The sequence below is a fragment of the Panthera onca genome, chromosome X (genome assembly GCF_046562875.1).
Source record: "Panthera onca isolate mPanOnc1 chromosome X, mPanOnc1 haplotype 2, whole genome shotgun sequence".
NCBI classification, from domain to species: domain Eukaryota; kingdom Metazoa; phylum Chordata; class Mammalia; order Carnivora; family Felidae; genus Panthera; species Panthera onca.
The window spans coordinates 83,492,795-83,509,995 of NC_138357.1; the positions used below are offsets into that span (position 1 = coordinate 83,492,795).

Here is a 17,201-nt window from a genome sequence, read left to right on the forward strand (position 1 = left end):
CAAAGTAAATAGCAAAAAAAGGCCCAACAAGGAAAAGAAATTACATGAGACTTGTTCCTTCTAACAACGACTTCTGTCCTGATAATTCTTTATATTAGAAAGAAACTTAGTTCTATTGTCATTTATGCAGATATTGGATCAAAATTTTGGAATTAGAAAGGATGGCTGTATAACACTGAATGTACCAAATACCACTCAATGGTACACTTTAAAATGCTTGATTTTATGTAAATTTTGCCTCAATAAAAGCTGCATTGAAGAATTCTAGAGTCTGGAAAATTAGATACGGTGGCTAGGTTAAGATGAAACTATTAGAAATAAAAATTCCCCAGTACTAAATAAAATACAAAATTGTGTAAATATGTTATATAACATTATTAGTAAAAACTGGAAAAAAAGCTTTGCAATTTGGGAAAGCAGGGTGATGTAGTAAAAGACTTGGATTTGCAACCAGAGACCTGGATTCCAATTCTAATCCTGTTACTCTGCAGTTTGGCCTTGAACAAGTTACTAACCTTTCTGAGCCTTCTCTACTTCTCTATTAAGGGGAGCAATACCAACAACCTTCTAGTGCTGAGGTAAGGATTAATCAACAGTATTTGTAAATCACCTAGGAGTACCCAGTACCACAAGGTCATGTGACACATAATAGATACTTAATAAATTTGCAATTAAATGTCTTATTCCACAAGGAATGCTTATATTAACTACAACTGGCATAATGAGTAAAAGCTTTGAAATAAAAGCCTAATGTATATTTAGTATACATAACTCCACAAAGGACTTGTATCTAGAATATGTAAAAAATTCAGTAGAGAACAAGAATATAAGACTTGGACACCTCACAGGAGAATATCCAAATAGCCAATACAGAAAAGGATATTTTAACCATAATGCAAAATCTAGTGGATTTGTAGTAATCCACTAGAACAGCTAAAATGAAAAATAAGAAAATACCAAGTGTTGGCAAGGAGGTATGGCAAGCATACCATATGCTGTGCTTGGTAATAATATAAATGGACACAACCACTCTGGAAAACTTTTGGTGCCATTTGCAAAAGCTGAAGAGACCAGCAATTCTACTCCTTAGGCATGTTAACACCTAATAGAAACACTTAATCCAGTTTATCCTTGAATAACACGGATTTGAACTGTGTGGGTCCACTTATATGCAGATTTTTTTTCAATATATTGGTGCCATACTGTAAATACATTTTCTCTACCTTACAATTTTTTTTTACTGAAACCATTAGCAAGTCTTTATTTCCCTTACTGCCTTTTCATTTGAAATTAAATAGTTTTGATTAAACTGTTTTCTATTTAATTAAAAAAAATTGTGAACAAGCAAATTTGTATTTAAGAGTTTCAGCTCAAAGTTGCAACAATCTAAGAATTAGTGATCCAAGCAGAAATTACAATTTTATTTTTTCTCAGGGGTAATAACATTTTTCTCCCTCTAATATATGTAACCATACAAAATATGTGTTAATGGAGTGTTTATGATGTTGGTAAAGTTTCTGGTCAACAGGAGGATATTAGTAAAATATTTGGGGGAGTCAACAGTTTATGCAGATTTTCAACTACAAACGTGAGGAGAGGGGAAGGAGGTGTCAGCACCCTTAACATCCCTGCGTTGTTCGAGAGTCAACTGTATATGTTCACCAAGACATATATAAGAATGGACTGTAGCAACACTACTTTCAATACCTGTAAAATGGAAAACTACCCAATTGTCTATTAGCACTAGAATGGACAAGACTGTGTTACATTCACACAATGGAATCCTATACAGCAAATAAACTACTACCACACACAAAAGTGGATATTGCAAACAAAGGAATATACACTGTATGATTCTATTTATATAAAGTGCAAAACGAACCTATGACAACAGAACTCAAGATAATGGTTGACATTATGGAAGTTTAAAAGGGAGGGGGAGCTGTAGAAAGGCATGAAGGGGTAAGCTTTTGTGGAGTTTTTAATGTTTTAATTTGGGTAATGGTCATCCAAGAAAAACTAACGACTCATTCAGGAATTGCATATTTTTGTATGTATTTTAAAAAACTCAGATTAAAGTAAAACTAGCTTAAAAATGGCAGCTGATTTCATATTCTTTGCCTGCAACATTAATGCCCCTACTCTACTCTCAGACCATTTACTGCTTACTAACCATGAAATTAAAATATAACCTCCCAAACAAGGTTCCCTTTTTGAAAAAAATCTCCTTGGGGGCCCCTTTTATGTATATGGGAACATGATCTAGTTTCTTAAAGTGCCCTCTCACTTGAAAAATCTAACCTGAAGATAATTCCATTTCAAGACATTTCTTTCCCACAGCTCTGATAAACATTTAGGCTTTCCTTATGTTTTATGTTACCAATACTATTACCATATCAGGTGTCTTTGCACAGGTGTGAGTATATCTGGAAGATAAACACATTTTGTCTATTTGGCTTATTCTATTGTCCCCTAGACATCTTTATGTAGACAAACCACAGATACCTTTCAAATTACACATTTTCTCTTCAAGCCATTTCTTCTAACATAAAAGGAATAGAAAAACATAAAATAAGAAACATCGGAATCCTTGATTTTGTTTTTATTTTCCAAAGATCCATTTCTACCTTTAAAACATCTCTTCAACTCACCCATTTTTTTCCCAACAACTTCACCAAGATCCTGTATTACCTAGATTGCTATCTACATCAGATTCCTAATTGGTCTGACTCCAAATCTTGCGTTTTACAGTCTTTACACTGCAGAACAAGTGATTTTCTGCAAACAAATTAACAAATGGCACAAACTCACTCCCTGTAATGAACCCGATAGCTCTACATCATGGGGAAAAGCCTAGCTTCTTTAACGTGTCTAAGAGGCCTCTGCCTCTCAACATTGGGCTAACATGTGCAGGTTCCTAGCAAACTGTCTGACACATTTGTATCCAAATGATGACAGTATCAAATCTTAAGCAGATTGGAAATATTACCTCTTTAATCAGCTCAGACTGGCCCACAGTGTAGCTGTAGTTGGCAATCAGGGTAGCAATACCAACATAGGACCTCACCAACTCTGCCAGAAGACGAAGAATAGTGGAGGTGGGCATTAAAGGTTTGCTGCCCTTGCCCTTCTGCTTGCCTTCCTCAGAGGCTCGGTCCCCTTCTTTATCTTTCTTCCCATCACGAGACTCTTCTGGAGTTGATGCTGTTGAGAAAGAGTCAAACACTGGTTCAGTTTCACACTGAAATATTGGCAAACATCAAGCCTTATGTGGAAAGAGAATACTACTTCTATTCCACTTTAGGTCACTGATACAAATGGAATGTCCTCCTCATAATGCAGTGGAAGGACACATAGGATGACAGGTCTTAGATATGGTGCAGCAGGGAGGCTTTGCCCAACTGTTCACATATCTTCTGCCATTTCCCTCCTTTTATACATAATTTTGCACTCCAGAAATACTGTACTAAGAGTTCTCCAAAGACGCCTTATGTACCCCCTTTTACCTTTCCTTCCCACATGTCTCCCTGGCACACATTTACTTATCTAACTTAATTCAAATTCTGATCTCCTCCATAAATACTTTCCTGTCTCATCCAGGAATACAGAGATATAGCGGGTACATGTGCCCACTGTACCTTATCCCAGCATGCCTCCATTCCAGCAGTTATATTAAGTATGGTATCTCCTTGGTTAGATCTCAAAGATCTTTCCTATCCAAGAAGCAGCAGCTCTTGGAAGGTATCCTTAGAATTGTTTCCATGTGACATTTCTCTAATTGTTGACTAAGTAGCCAATGGGCTCTGGTAACACTGCTAGAATCCACCATGCAAGGTTTATAGCCAGAATTGTGTCACTGGCACCAAAGCTCCATACGCCAGGATAAAACCCACCATAAGAAATATATGTGGTGGTTTAAAGAGTAGATCTAAAGGATCTCACCACAGCAACCATTACTTTGTTAGTTAAGTCACAGTTCTACTAATTTTAGCATAGAGAAATCCTTTATTTACAGAACATGGAGCTCACCTTGAGAAAAGTTCACTTAGACAAATGTGACAATTATGCCTGTATTCCCGTATCCCCTGCCCAGGACACCCACAGTTTCTTTGTTCTCTCAAGAAAGTAAGAACAAAAGAGGGAGAAAAGTAAACCATTACCTTCTCCTTGGGATGTCCCAGATGTGGAAGTCTCAGTGGAGGTACCATCTGCAGCAAAGACCTGACTCTATGGAGGAAGAATACCCCTGAGCCATTATTAATTTCAGAGACAGTTGTCTCTAAATGGTAGGAACCCTTCCCAGGGTACTCATTACGAATGCTACAGACTCTCTTTGGCTGATCTTTTAACCATCTTCACTCCGTACATACTATAATCTGTGGGAAGCTATCATTATAAACAGTGACTGGAAGATTGGGGGCACATACAAGGGACAATGAGAATGAAAAATGAATTTAATATTTCCAATCCAAAGAGAGAAAAATCCCAGGGATACCCCAAATTTATCTTCATTCTTAGGCAACAGATAATTCACAGATACATCAAAATTAATACCTTTGAAATTTCCCTGGCATAACCTTAAACATGGAGAACACATAGGTATCAGAAAGCGAGAAGGAAGACAGGAGGTTGGAATTGACTTACATTAATGGAAAAACCTGACTGTGCATCAAAGTCACTGCCCTGACGAGTAAGTGACCGGTACTGCTGGTATACATCATCACCCATGTCTTGCAGGAGCTGGCCAACCTCTTGGGTCATACCCCCAGGTTTAGGATCAGATTTCTCTGCTAGAAAAACAAAAACAAAACAAAACTCATTAATAACTATGCAATGCTAATGCCTATTTGGCAGCTTGGCCAATTTCACTTCACTTACTATGACATAGTGATGTGGCTAGACTTTCACTTAAGAGGGGAAACGTAGTTATGACCAAGAGAGCAAGGTTGAAAGCCTCATTCTTTTACTAACTAGTTTTGTGACCACAAGCAATTTACTTATTTTTCTCACTTTCCTCAGCTTCACAACTAAGCTTAAATGAACATACCTGGTATTATACCTAGTGCAACAGAGATCAATAAATGGTTACCCTAGCTATATAAGCTAAATTATTTTGGGGGGTGGGGCTGATATGTGAGGTAGAATAAAGGTTCTATGGTTGTAGAAGCAAGAAGCTCTATATGGATCAAAGTGCTCAATAGATGAAAAGCACCAAAGACTCATATTTTGACTTAATTAAAGATTATATTCACCAATTTTTGGCAATTCTGTGGGACATATCAATTAAATATGTCCTAAATAAAATCCTGAAGGATATGACTGGAATGCAATCTTAAGTTCCAATTAATTCACTCATGACTTTCCCAGTACTTACAAGCAGCACCTTAACTAGGAATAAAGGTAGATTGGGATGGTGGTCTCAAAGGTCAGGAAGCCTAATCACACCTTCTAATACTGATCCCAGTTTTTTTGGAAACAAAGATGTTTTAGCAACAAAGAGAATGAAAACATTAGAGACTTTTTGGTATAAATTTTCCTGCCCACAAGATGCCATTATCTCCTCTTTTATCTTTGTTCATTCTTCCCTCTGTATGGGATAGACTCTCGTATGTCAGCATTCTCATTCTTATCATTCAAGACTTATTTCAGAAACCACTTGTTCTAAGAAACCTTCCTATAGGTCCCACCCCCACAAGGTCAGATGCCTTGCTCTAAGACTCACCACTACCTTACCATCTGTCATAATGTATGACCATTGGTTTTTTCAGAGAAGTGCACATGGGCACACAAGGAGTGTTCACTATGCCATAAGTTGGTTGAGAGATCCAGGCAAAGTGCCCGGCCTCCTGAGGTAGATTAGATACATACCTTCCTCTGGAGCATGGTATGCAGCCAGGGCATTCAGCATATCATAGATCACTTCCTTGATGGTATCAGGAATGACAGGCAGAGGTGAGGGCTTCAAAGGGGTCGTCTTCACTAGCTGTACAGCATTAGGACCTTTAATTCTAAGATTCTCAAATTCATCATCTGAAGCTAAGCCAAAGTGAGACAGAGAAAAATCACTCAACAGTGAACCAGTACCTATATTTGATTACTAATAAAGACTCAGAAGGGGGTTTGTATAAACACACATGCTTGGGACAAAAGGCCATTTCCAAACGTTCAAGTAGCCTACTAGGAAATCTAGCTTTCACTTTCCCTAAATCCCACAGAATTTATTACAGCAGTACCAAATAGTAAAAAGAGTATAGGCTTTGCAGTTGGGGGAGACTTGGTTTTGAAATCCAGTTCTGTTACAGGATCATTGGCCAGATTACTTCAACAAACCTTAATTTTCTCACTCCTAAAATTATTCTTTTTTCATTCCTAAAATTTGAGGATTAAATGAGATCATACAGGAGACATGCCCAGCACAGGAGGTCAGGCACATATCTGGGGCTTCCAAAAATAATTAGCTCCCTTCCCAACATTAAAAAACAAAACAAAACACAACTCTCCCTCCACAACCCTACAGAAAAGTTGAAAGGTTAGTAAGACACCCATATGCTTTTCATCTAGATCCTAAGATCAAAGATATTTTTCTACATAACCATAATACCACCATTAACACCCAAGACATTTAACACAGATATAATCATCTAATACACAGTATTCAAATTTCTCCAAATCTCTTTACCTGGGTCCAGAGTCCCATCATGGTTGGTAGTTCTTTCTAGTTTCATCATCTAGGAGAACCTTCCATTTTTTTCCCTTTATGACATTAATATTTTTGTAGAGTGCAGGTGAGCTGTCTTATAGAATGTCTCAAAATTTGCATTTAATTGCTTCCTCATAATTAAATATGGGCCAAACATTTTGGGCAAGAACACACTGATGATACAGTGTACTTCCTACTGTACCATGTGAGTCACATGTCCACTTGTCCCTCAATTACCACTTTATCTGTAAACCATTCACATTCTGTTGTCACACTAAGACAAATTCTTTGAGGGCAAGGACTAGACCAAATGAGTCCTTGGTATCTCTGGCAGGGATTACCACAGGGCAAGTAAAATAGATAGACACAAGAAATATTGAAGTACCTCTGAACTGGCCCACATGCCCCAACACTTGCTTAAGGAAGCTTTCCAAGTTATCTCTGGGGTTATACTAGGCCATAGACTTCAATGTTTCAAAGGCCAGGAGAAGGGGAAACTCACCAGTTCCTGAGCCTCGAGGGGCTGGAAGGGCAATGCGGATACAGCAGTTGGCTACTTCAGTGAAAATGTCTGGATTGCGGCATGCGGCTGGCCCCAGGACACGAAGGATATAATTGATCTCCCGAGAACCAAGGCTGCCAGATACAACACCAGAGGTAGTGCTACCAGCTCCACTCGTGGCTGCTGAGCGAACCACCTAGTAAAGAAAGGAAGAAGCAATGTGGATTAATGACCACTTTCTAAAACTCCAATTGCATTCAAGGAAGAGTTACCAAAGATTAAAATACTATCCAAACTCTGCCTCAAGACACTGGATGATAGTTTTAGATTTTTGGGAAAAGATGTACTTGGGTCTTTTAAGTCCCATTCCTTCCTGATTCAAAATATGTGGCTTATAAAAAGTTACAGGATTCAGCACATCCCAAAACTATCAATTATTATAACAGATGGCATGTTATCTTTATAGAAATTGGGAAATGTATCTAGACCACTGATCATCTAAATTATAGCCCTCACATGTAAGTGCCAGCTCCTAGCCTTCCCAAGTGCTGTCCCAATTTTAAACCAGAATGGTTCAATCTCTAAAAATATGCAATACCAATATCCACTCGGTGTTTAAGAACAAAATTAAACGTTTCTTTATGCCTCAAAGTCAATCATCAGTCTTAGACAGACACAGGAAATACTGAACTATTTACAGATGGCTTGCTCTGAAACTATAGGGCTTAGACATTATGCTTTTGGTCTTCACAAAAGGACTCATTAATCAATAGAAAATACAAGAAGGTAATAAAGAAAATAACTACCGTATTTTCCATTATCATTCCTTTGTGAACTATGTTCACAAACATCTTTTGGAATCTTAATGCTTTCCTTACCAAATCAGTCATCTCTTTAGTTGAACATATTAACCCCAATATCTTGCCTGTAAAGCTATAATCCTAACCTCTCATTTTTTAAATACTGAAAACTCTAATTTCACTATAAAGAATGTGCTGTAATTTAGTTATCCAGTCCTCTGCTGGACATTAGGTCTCCAGTTTCTTCTATGGTGAACATTCTTGTATATGTACCTTGGCATACTTGACTTTAATTATCAAATAAATTCCTAGTCATAGAAATTCTAGGTCAAAGAATATCTCAAACTGACAGTAACAAATTGCCCTCCAATGTGGCTGCACCAATTTCCACTCCTACCAAAAGTAAGAGTATGCCTGGTTGTCCACACCCATACCTGCAATGGATATTATCAAGCATTTACATTTTGCCAACTTGATACATTAAAACTGCCACTGATCTTCCTTTGCTCCTCATAATCCTAAATACAATTAAGCTTAGAAAGCTCTTCTCCAACAAGAACCTGTATTTTCCAGGCATTAAAATTTTTTTAAATGTTTATTAATTTATTGCGAGACCGAGTGAGCAGGGGAGGGGCAGAGAGAGAGAGACAGACAGAATCCCAAGCAGGCTCCACAACTGCTAGCACAGAGCCTGACGTGGCGCCTAAACCCACAAACGATGAGATCATGACCTGTGCTGAAATCAAGAGTTAGACGCTTAACCGACTTAGCCACGTAGGCGCCCCCTTAGCATTTAAAAAAAATTTAAGTTTTATTTATTTTGAGAGAGAGAGAGACTGAGCAGGGGAGGGGCAAAGAGAGGGAAAAAGAGAGAACCCCAAGCAGGCTCCACACTGTCAGCACAGAGCCCAATGCAGGGCTTTAAATCACAAACCGTAAGATCATGACCTGAACGGAAATCAAGAGTCAGATGCGAGCCCCTTCCTAGCATTTTTTAAGTTGTATAAACGTTAAACATTTTAAGTATTTTGTTTTTAAGTCAGAATTCTATCTGTATGTAGCTGTTTCTTCCCTGTTGGGCTGTCTCTTGCCCTGGATCAGTATATACGCTGTTTTTAATAGTGCTCCTTCTTTTGATTTTGCTCATGTCAGATGAAATCAAATAGGCTGGGTGAATGAATGAGAAATGTATACTCATACACACAGAAGTATAAAGTGGTTCCACCTTTTTGGCAAGCAAGTTAAAAAATACTCATATGTTTTCATCCAATTTCTAGGAATCTCTGAGAAAAACAAATCTTAAATGTGACAAAACCATGCACAAAAATGCAAATTGCAACACTAACTATAAATGTGGGAAACGGTGTCCCAAGAGAGGAAAATGGAAGTCCAATAACATTCACATGATGACTGTTGACAAAGAATTAATAGGAGGAAATAAGACATTTGTCCTCCCCACTCCTCCCCTTTGAGGTCTTATGTTGATGTTACAAAATTTTTTTACATGTTTTTTAAAATTTATTTTTGAGAGAGAATGTGCGTGAGTGGGGAAGGGGAAGAGAGAAAAGGGGACAGAGGATGTGAAGCAGGCTCTGTGCTGACAGCAGGCAGCCTGATGCAGGCTGGAACTTACGAACTGCGAGATCATGACCTGAGCCACCCATGTGCCCCATAAACATTTTTCTCTTTTCTAATTACTTTGTCATTTTTACACTGCTTTATGTTTCCTAAAATAAACATACAAATGTCTTAATTTTCCAATCTGCACAACGGGTATCTGCAAATGCTTATTAAAGTGTCTGGCATGTTATAATATTCCCAAAACTTTACTACTTTTACAACTCCAAAATACAATGTTTGGAAAATGTGCTCACGGGTGAATACATGAGAAATACTATAAGGGAATCAACTTTAAGACATGTACTTGGTGAAAGGTATCCCAGTTCCTCATTAACAGTTTTTGGTTCAAAAAACCTATACTGCCAAAGAGGACTTTATAGGTAAGATTTATTACTATAGTAAGTGTAAGGACAGAAAATGTTATTTTCTAGTTAAAAAAAAAATCATTCAATGGGACAATCTTTCATATGTAAGCAAGCACTTGAGCACACAGCTGGGAAAGTTTGCTGGACAAAACATATAGTCTATGTATCTAGTTATATACCCTATGAAAAACAAGAAGTGTATCTGAGATCAAGGAGAACAAAGGTATGATATAAAGCTAAACCAGCTTCTGACATCAAAAAGACTCACCTTTTCCATGGTATGACGGAGGGTGCAGGGATCCTCAATGATGTGTCTTAAAAGAAGGGTGACCAGGGGGGTAAACCCATTGAAGCCTGAACTCTGGGTCAAATTCAAGATCATGCGGGTACTCTTTAGCTCTGCAAACATCATGGCGTATTTGTGGTCTCGGGTGAGCCTCAGGCAGAGACGAAGGGTGGCATGCAAAGTGTCTGGGTCTACAGGGACTCCTAGCATGCTCACACAGGCCCGGATTAAAACAGTCACCATATCCTCTGTCAGGCCCTGGATCAGGATCTCCCCAATTTTTGTTTCTTCCAGGCTCATCTCCTTTTCAGTATTTGTACTCTCTAGGGCCAAAGGAGTATCTACAAATGAGAAAGTAAGAGTTCAGAAGTTTAATTTGACATTTCCTTCCATATCTCTCCCTCATAGCTAGGTCAAGCACTTGGGTTTGTTTCTATTACAAAATATACCAAACACCAATTCTAGGACCAGATAAAAGGACATATAAAAGGGACTGTGTATCTTTAAGTCACCAAGCAATATGATGGGTAAGAAATCACTCATGATAAAATTGGCCAAAACTTAAGCCATAAAGGCACATGAAGCTTTACGTAACACTCCTTGAAAGATTCAAAACTGAAGTTCCATACCACTGGGTTTATTTTCTTTACGTTTGATATCCATTTCTTTGCTTTCTTCCAGTGTCTTCTCTAGTTCCTGTCCATTGCTATTTTTTGAGTTTTTATTCAGCCGTGGTGCCCTCAGGAGAGTCAGCATCACAGGGCGCCGATTCCCTGTTTCCTCATTAACCTAGAAATTCAAGAAGACAAAAGACAGCTCTACAAAAAAAAAAGGAAACGATAAGAGGGGCTGGAACTCCCAGGTAAAATGCTGCAATAGGAAGGAACCCTGGCAACTTTTTCCATCCTTATCACCTACAGAGAGAAAGCCTGAAGGTCCCCAAAAGTAAAGCAGCATACACAAGGCCCTATAACAAACTGGAAACTTTCCAATAGAGTAGATACCATCCCTAACACTTAAAATCATTTCTGGTTGGAAGAGTATCATATTGCCATAAACAACAGACTCATGGTCTAACTAATGACTTTAGGAAGACTCCATTCTCTGTCAACTATACCGAATTTAGTAGTGGTAACAGCGCTTCTTATAACACATGTCAGGACGTCTGGTTCAGGAAGAAGCAAACCAAAAGGCATACTCAGCATCTTCCCCTCTTTTCAAAGAAGTTTACAGCACCGAGTGAGCACGTACCTGCACCATTGTAGTGAACTGGACAGTGTATCTTCTTCGGCCTGCAGTGAAACGCACACTCGTCTCTCCAGATTTCCAGGCAGAATCAATAGTGCTGTTGTTGCTTGCACTGTAACTACACCAACGCCCAGAGCGGTCATCAAACCAGCGCCAGTTGTTGTTGTTGGACTGTAGGTACTGAATACAAAAACAAAAAATTTCTTTGTATTTCCTACAAGTTTGGTTGTTAGAAGAAACAGTAACTTCATCTGTTCACTACTAAAGCTAACCAAGAAAAAGAAAGAATACTGTGAACATTTAGTAAAATTTTGAGAACCAAGAGAAGTTTTTTGTATACATTAATTCTCACATTCCTGATCCCTTCCATAAGCATAAAGACCTCTACACCCTTGTCCTGCAATCCTCTGCTTTTCTTTTGTTTCCAACTGTTTTCCACAAATGGGAAACATTATTTCAAATGTGCAGGAACCAAATTTCTGTTTCTGAGAAGGCACTGAGATAATGTGGCCTATATAATTTTTGTATAAAGAGCACTTGGCTTCTGTAGGAATTGCTGCACACTCAGTCCTTCATATAGAAGCCCCTCTCTCCTCTGGAGATAGCACACTCCTTTAACATTTTCTTCCAGGTAAGTTCTAGGGTCCTTCACCCAGAAGCTCCATAAAAAAATAATTCTAACTCGCAATTCAGAAGAAAAATATAGCTATTGAGATCCCTCAAGAGATTTAGGTCTTGATCAGGCAGGTTTCCATTCATTCTTTACTACTCTGCCATATTCTCTTCTGGTCTATTCTCACCTCAAGAGGCTAAGCAGTTTTGTCAACTATGTATTATATACCTTAGTCATTTGGGCTCTCCTTTTTGAAGAGATGGCTGTCTTCTCATAGAAATCTATCAGGAGCAACACGGGGGTGATCCACCTAAAAAAGAAAGAAATGATTTACTTTGGGCAAGCCAGAAAACCTGTACAATATGGGAAAACTTATTGTGATTTTATTAGGCACCTCATCTATTTTCAAACCACAAAAAGGTACACAAGATTTGCCCCATACATGCTCTAGAAAAGTGCTTGATTTAGGGCCTGAGCTATAGGGCCCAAGTCTGAGAGGGAACAGAAATGAAACCAGGTGAGATACAAGATCACTCACTTCGGGGTCTGGACCTCTTTTTGCTCCTTGGCGGCCTGTAGGCAGGGTTGAACCACTTCCAAGAGTTTGATTAGGACATTAAGGATGCCACTAGATTCAACGACCCAGGCACAAGGTAGCTTCAACTCCTAATTGGCCAAAGAAAAATAAATAAATACAACTTCTATTCACCATTAAGGATTGGCACAGTATGGGAAAACACAAAGCTGAACACTAAGAGAACTGCTGAATTAAAATTCCACCTCTACCACCTATTAGCTGTGCGATCTGAGTTACTTAAATTCTCTAGGCCTTCAGTGTTTAGACCCTCAGGGGTCATAGGAAGTAATAATTTCTACTTCGAATGTTAATTGTGGGGATTAAATGAAGTGTGTGTATGTATACTCATTCACTCTAATGCCCAATGCATTTCCTGGCACATTAATATGTATTTATACAGAAGCTGTTATTAGGATCATTAATATCATTATCATTAAGGATTACCATCTAGGAAATATAATCTTAATTATGTTGAAGTTGAAAAGCTTCTGATTTACAGAGAACCTTTATATTCTTTCCAGGAAGATGGAATAATTAAACATAGCAACAGTTAGTTAGCAGTTCCCCTACAGGTGCTACACTATAAAGTAGTTCCTTTATAGGGGCTGCACTGGAAGTAATTTAAATGTCCAATAGGCAATTACTTAAACTAGGGAACATCCAAAAGATGGAATGTATACATGACATGGGAAAATATTCATAATACTGAGAGAACAAAATACAAAATTTTCTTTTTTAAAATGGTCTGATCCTAATTATTTTAAATGCATAAAAAAGGGCTAGAAAAAAATTAAAGACTGTTACTTGTGATTTTTAAAAGGGGGGGGCGAGATTCATGAGTGATTTACGTCTGTATTATAATGTTATTGGGGACCCTGCATTCAGTACTTTGCAATCCTTCCCAAAAGTTATTTATTCACAAGTGCTATAATAAGAATTACCACTTCCATCAAAAAAGAAAAACCCCAAGACTGTAAACACACAATTTGACACATATACTGGACTTAATCTCCTGAGTTCTTGTAAAGGGTTTACTCCATTAAGTTCAGGTTTTACTGTTAAGCCTGACCTACAAATGAAGAGTCACTTGTGCAAGGTCAGTTGCCTCCTAATTCCTATGTAGGATGAAACAAGAACATGTCCTGGCCATTCTCTTGCTTAAAATAATCTGTTGATTGACCAAGTATGAAGGAAGAATCAGATTCTATCTGATGCCCATCATCCAATTTCTGGATCTGACCCCACATCTGACCCCACCTTTTGTCTACCAGTTAGGTTTCCTCAGAAAGGCCAAATTATCCCACAACTGTACTGGGATAGTCATTCTAAAAACCTTTTAACTACCACCCCCCAAATCCTCTAAGACATGATTCAATTAATTAACACTTGTTCTGAGAAGCTCTTCCCTCATTAGCCAGAAGTGATACATTTGCCCTCCTCCTGAACTCAGAGAAAATTCTTTATACTATTCATGTGGTACAAAACACTGCATACTGTACTTAATTATATGTCTTATAGCCTATCGGACACTGTGGGCTCATGAAATGAAGAGATCATGTCTTATAATTCTACCTTCTTGAAGGTCTCAAATGGTAGGTGTTTTATAGTTCTTTAATGATGAATTACAGGAACCAAAAGATCTAAATCTTACCTCAAAAAGCAGTGTTAAAAGCAAGATTCTAGTAGCTAAATTGGAGGCTTGGGGCAGGGTGGCCATCTGACTGATCCACTCTGACACAGTTTTTGTGTCACTCGTTGTCAGGGGAAGAGCAGCTTTGATCAACACATCAGCAGCTTCCCACACCTAGAAAAGCAGAGAAGTGGCCAAGTCAGGTAACTGTAGATAGAGTATAAGGTTTGTCAAAACATCCTTAACCTTGTAAAACACTCCCTCCACTCCCAACACATTTGCTGAACAAGGATGAGTGAATAATAAAACGTTAACTAAAGGGATTTAGTGTATCAAATGATGCATGCTACGAAAGGAATGCCTCTAAAAAGAGGAGTTTCTTAGGCTAGATTACAAGAAGCCTCAATTTTAACTTAAAGGAAATGAATATTTAAAAATTTTCTGGGTGCCTGGGTGGCTCACTAAGTTAAGTGTCCAACTTTGGCTCAAGTCATGATCTCATGGTCCCCGAGTTAGAGCCCTGCGTCAGGCTCTGTGTGAATATCTCAGAGCCTGGAGCCTGTTTCAGATTCTTTGTCTCCCTCTCTCTCTCTGCCCCTTCCCCGCTTGCACTCTGTCTCTCTCAAAAATAAACATTAAAAAAAATTAAAAAAAAAAAAAAAAAAGGGGCGCCTGGGTGGCTCAGTCGGTTAAGCGGCCGACTTCGGCTCAGGTCATGATCTCGTGGCCCATGAGTTCGAGCCCCGCGTCAGGCTCTGTGCTGACAGCTCAGAGCCTGGAGCCTGTTTCAGATTCTGTGTCTCCCTCTCTCTGACCCTTCCCCGTTCATGCTCTGTCTCTCTGTCTCAAAAATAAATAAACGTTAAAAAAAGAAAATAAAAAAAAAACATTAAAAAAAAATCTAGGGGTGCCTGGGTGACTCAGTTGGTTAAGCATCTGACTTCAGCTCAGGTCATGATCTCATGGTTCACTGAGTTCGAGTCCCGTGTTGGGCTTTGCATTGACAGTGTGGAGCGTGGAGCGTGGAGCGTGGAGCGTGGAGCGTGGAGCCTGGAGCCTGCTTTGGATTCTGTGTCTCCCTCCCTCTCTGTCCTTCCCCACTCAGGCATAGTCTCTCTCTCAAAAATAAATAAACAAAAAAAATTAAAAACATTTTTAATTTCTAGTGCATGTAAGTCAACCCCAAAGGTTCTCCAACTTACATTTCCATCAACAATCTTTTACTATAATTGCCCCAGAATTACCATTAAAAACAAAAATAAACCAGAATGTTAGAAATGTTGGTCTTTAGTCTGCATGTTCAATTTCTTATAAATTTGACATAATTGCTGTTTTCTAGGTTTTAGTTTTCTTAAAATCATTTCTATAAGCTCTTAATATAAAAGATAACTAAACCTAGATCCTATCTTGGGAAAAAAGGTTTACCCAGTTTTCCTTTTACTTTTGTGCTATCTCCATACACTAAAGTTATTATGTTTACATATATCACTTAAAAAAATTTTTTTTAAGGTTTATTCATTTTTCAGAGACAGAGACAGAACATGAGGCGGGGAGGGACAGAGAGAGAGAGGGAGACACAGAATCTGAAGCAGGCTACAGGCTCTGAGCTGTCAGCACAGAGCCCGACACGGGGCTTGAACCCACACACCATGAGATCATGACCTGAGCTGAAGTCAGATGCCTAACTGACTGAGCCACCCAGGCGTCCCACATACATCACTTTTTGGTTTCTTCCTCTGCTCTCTTGACTTAAAAAAAATATACAAAAGAAGATCCCAATGATTTAAAAACATGAACAGTAAAAAAAAAAAAAAAAAAAAAGGTAAATAGGACTAAAATATTAACTATCTCTTTGTGTGGGGATTCAGGGTTATTTCTTATCCTTTTCATGTAACTAGTACACATTAATTTCATAATAAAGAAAAACACTTTAAAAGAAGACAAATATCAGGTCACAACTATTAATTAGGATGGGGACTTGTCAAAGTGGTTGCATAGGAGAGGGAAAAATAAAACATTTATTCACGGTTAGTCCAAGGGGACTAACTTGGCTCAAGAGTGAGACACATTTGGGACATTTTAGATGAATTTCAGAGGAGATGCCTAGAAAAAGAAAGCTTTGTTTTTTCCTTTAAAAGGTATTTTTTTTTTGTTAAGTAGTTTATTCACTTTTTGCAGGGAACACTCAAGAAAGAGCAAGATTACCAGATCTAAAGAATTCAAAGAGAATATATCCATATCAGGCAAAATGCAAAAAAAACCCAAAAACCCTCCAAGCCCCAAGACAACAGTTTTATTTAAAAAAATAATAATAAATCAGATTTTGATGGATGGCAGAAAAACCACTTCACACACTCCTTTCTTCTGGCTCCTGGAGAGCTCACCTGATTGACTACTTGCTTCAGAATCATGTCTCGATAGTCAGCTCCATTACGTTTGATTGCGGTCATGATCAGATCACACACCCGGTATACTGTGTCCGGCAGCTCATCAAGAAGGTGAAAGCAGCCTGGCAACATGGTATCTGTGAAAGTGTGGAGCTCATCTTGTTCCAATGGATCAGCATCCTGGAACTTCTCTAGACATTTAGCTTCTTCCTCCTCCTGCTTTTCCCGAGCTTTCCGTTCCTCCTCCTCCTTCCGACAAGCAACTTCCTGGAGGCGGGGAAGGAAGCATGATAACATATGGGAGAGGCGAAGACAGACAGAGAATACTCTAAAAATGTACTGGCCTTACCATACTGAATACCCACTACCTTTCTCCTCAAGCAGGGGATATGTTCTTAGGGGTGGCAATTGTTCATGAGGGCAGCCACAAAGGCTAAGGCAAGACAGGAAAAGCAGAGAAAGACACTTCTAAC

At 38.6% G+C, this 17,201-nt stretch overlaps 1 protein-coding gene across 12 annotated transcripts in view; it reads right to left on the reverse strand.

Annotated features, from left to right (window-relative positions):
* HUWE1 (HECT, UBA and WWE domain containing E3 ubiquitin protein ligase 1) overlaps nt 1–17,201 on the reverse strand; it is a 168,964-nt gene that overhangs the window by 31,554 nt on the left and 120,209 nt on the right. For all 12 annotated transcript variants that reach the window (XM_081793318.1, XM_081793327.1, XM_081793329.1 and 9 more), the window contains 12 exons: nt 16,726–16,995; nt 14,363–14,515; nt 12,673–12,800; nt 12,363–12,444; nt 11,525–11,701; nt 10,903–11,062; nt 10,256–10,614; nt 7,203–7,398; nt 5,869–6,036; nt 4,645–4,790; nt 4,161–4,227; nt 2,990–3,204 (listed from right to left, as the gene is read on the reverse strand). In XM_081793318.1, coding sequence (XP_081649444.1) covers nt 2,990–3,204; nt 4,161–4,227; nt 4,645–4,790; nt 5,869–6,036; nt 7,203–7,398; nt 10,256–10,614; nt 10,903–11,062; nt 11,525–11,701; nt 12,363–12,444; nt 12,673–12,800; nt 14,363–14,515; nt 16,726–16,995 — 2,121 coding nt within the window. The remainder of the gene's footprint in view (nt 1–2,989; nt 3,205–4,160; nt 4,228–4,644; nt 4,791–5,868; nt 6,037–7,202; nt 7,399–10,255; nt 10,615–10,902; nt 11,063–11,524; nt 11,702–12,362; nt 12,445–12,672; nt 12,801–14,362; nt 14,516–16,725; nt 16,996–17,201) is intronic.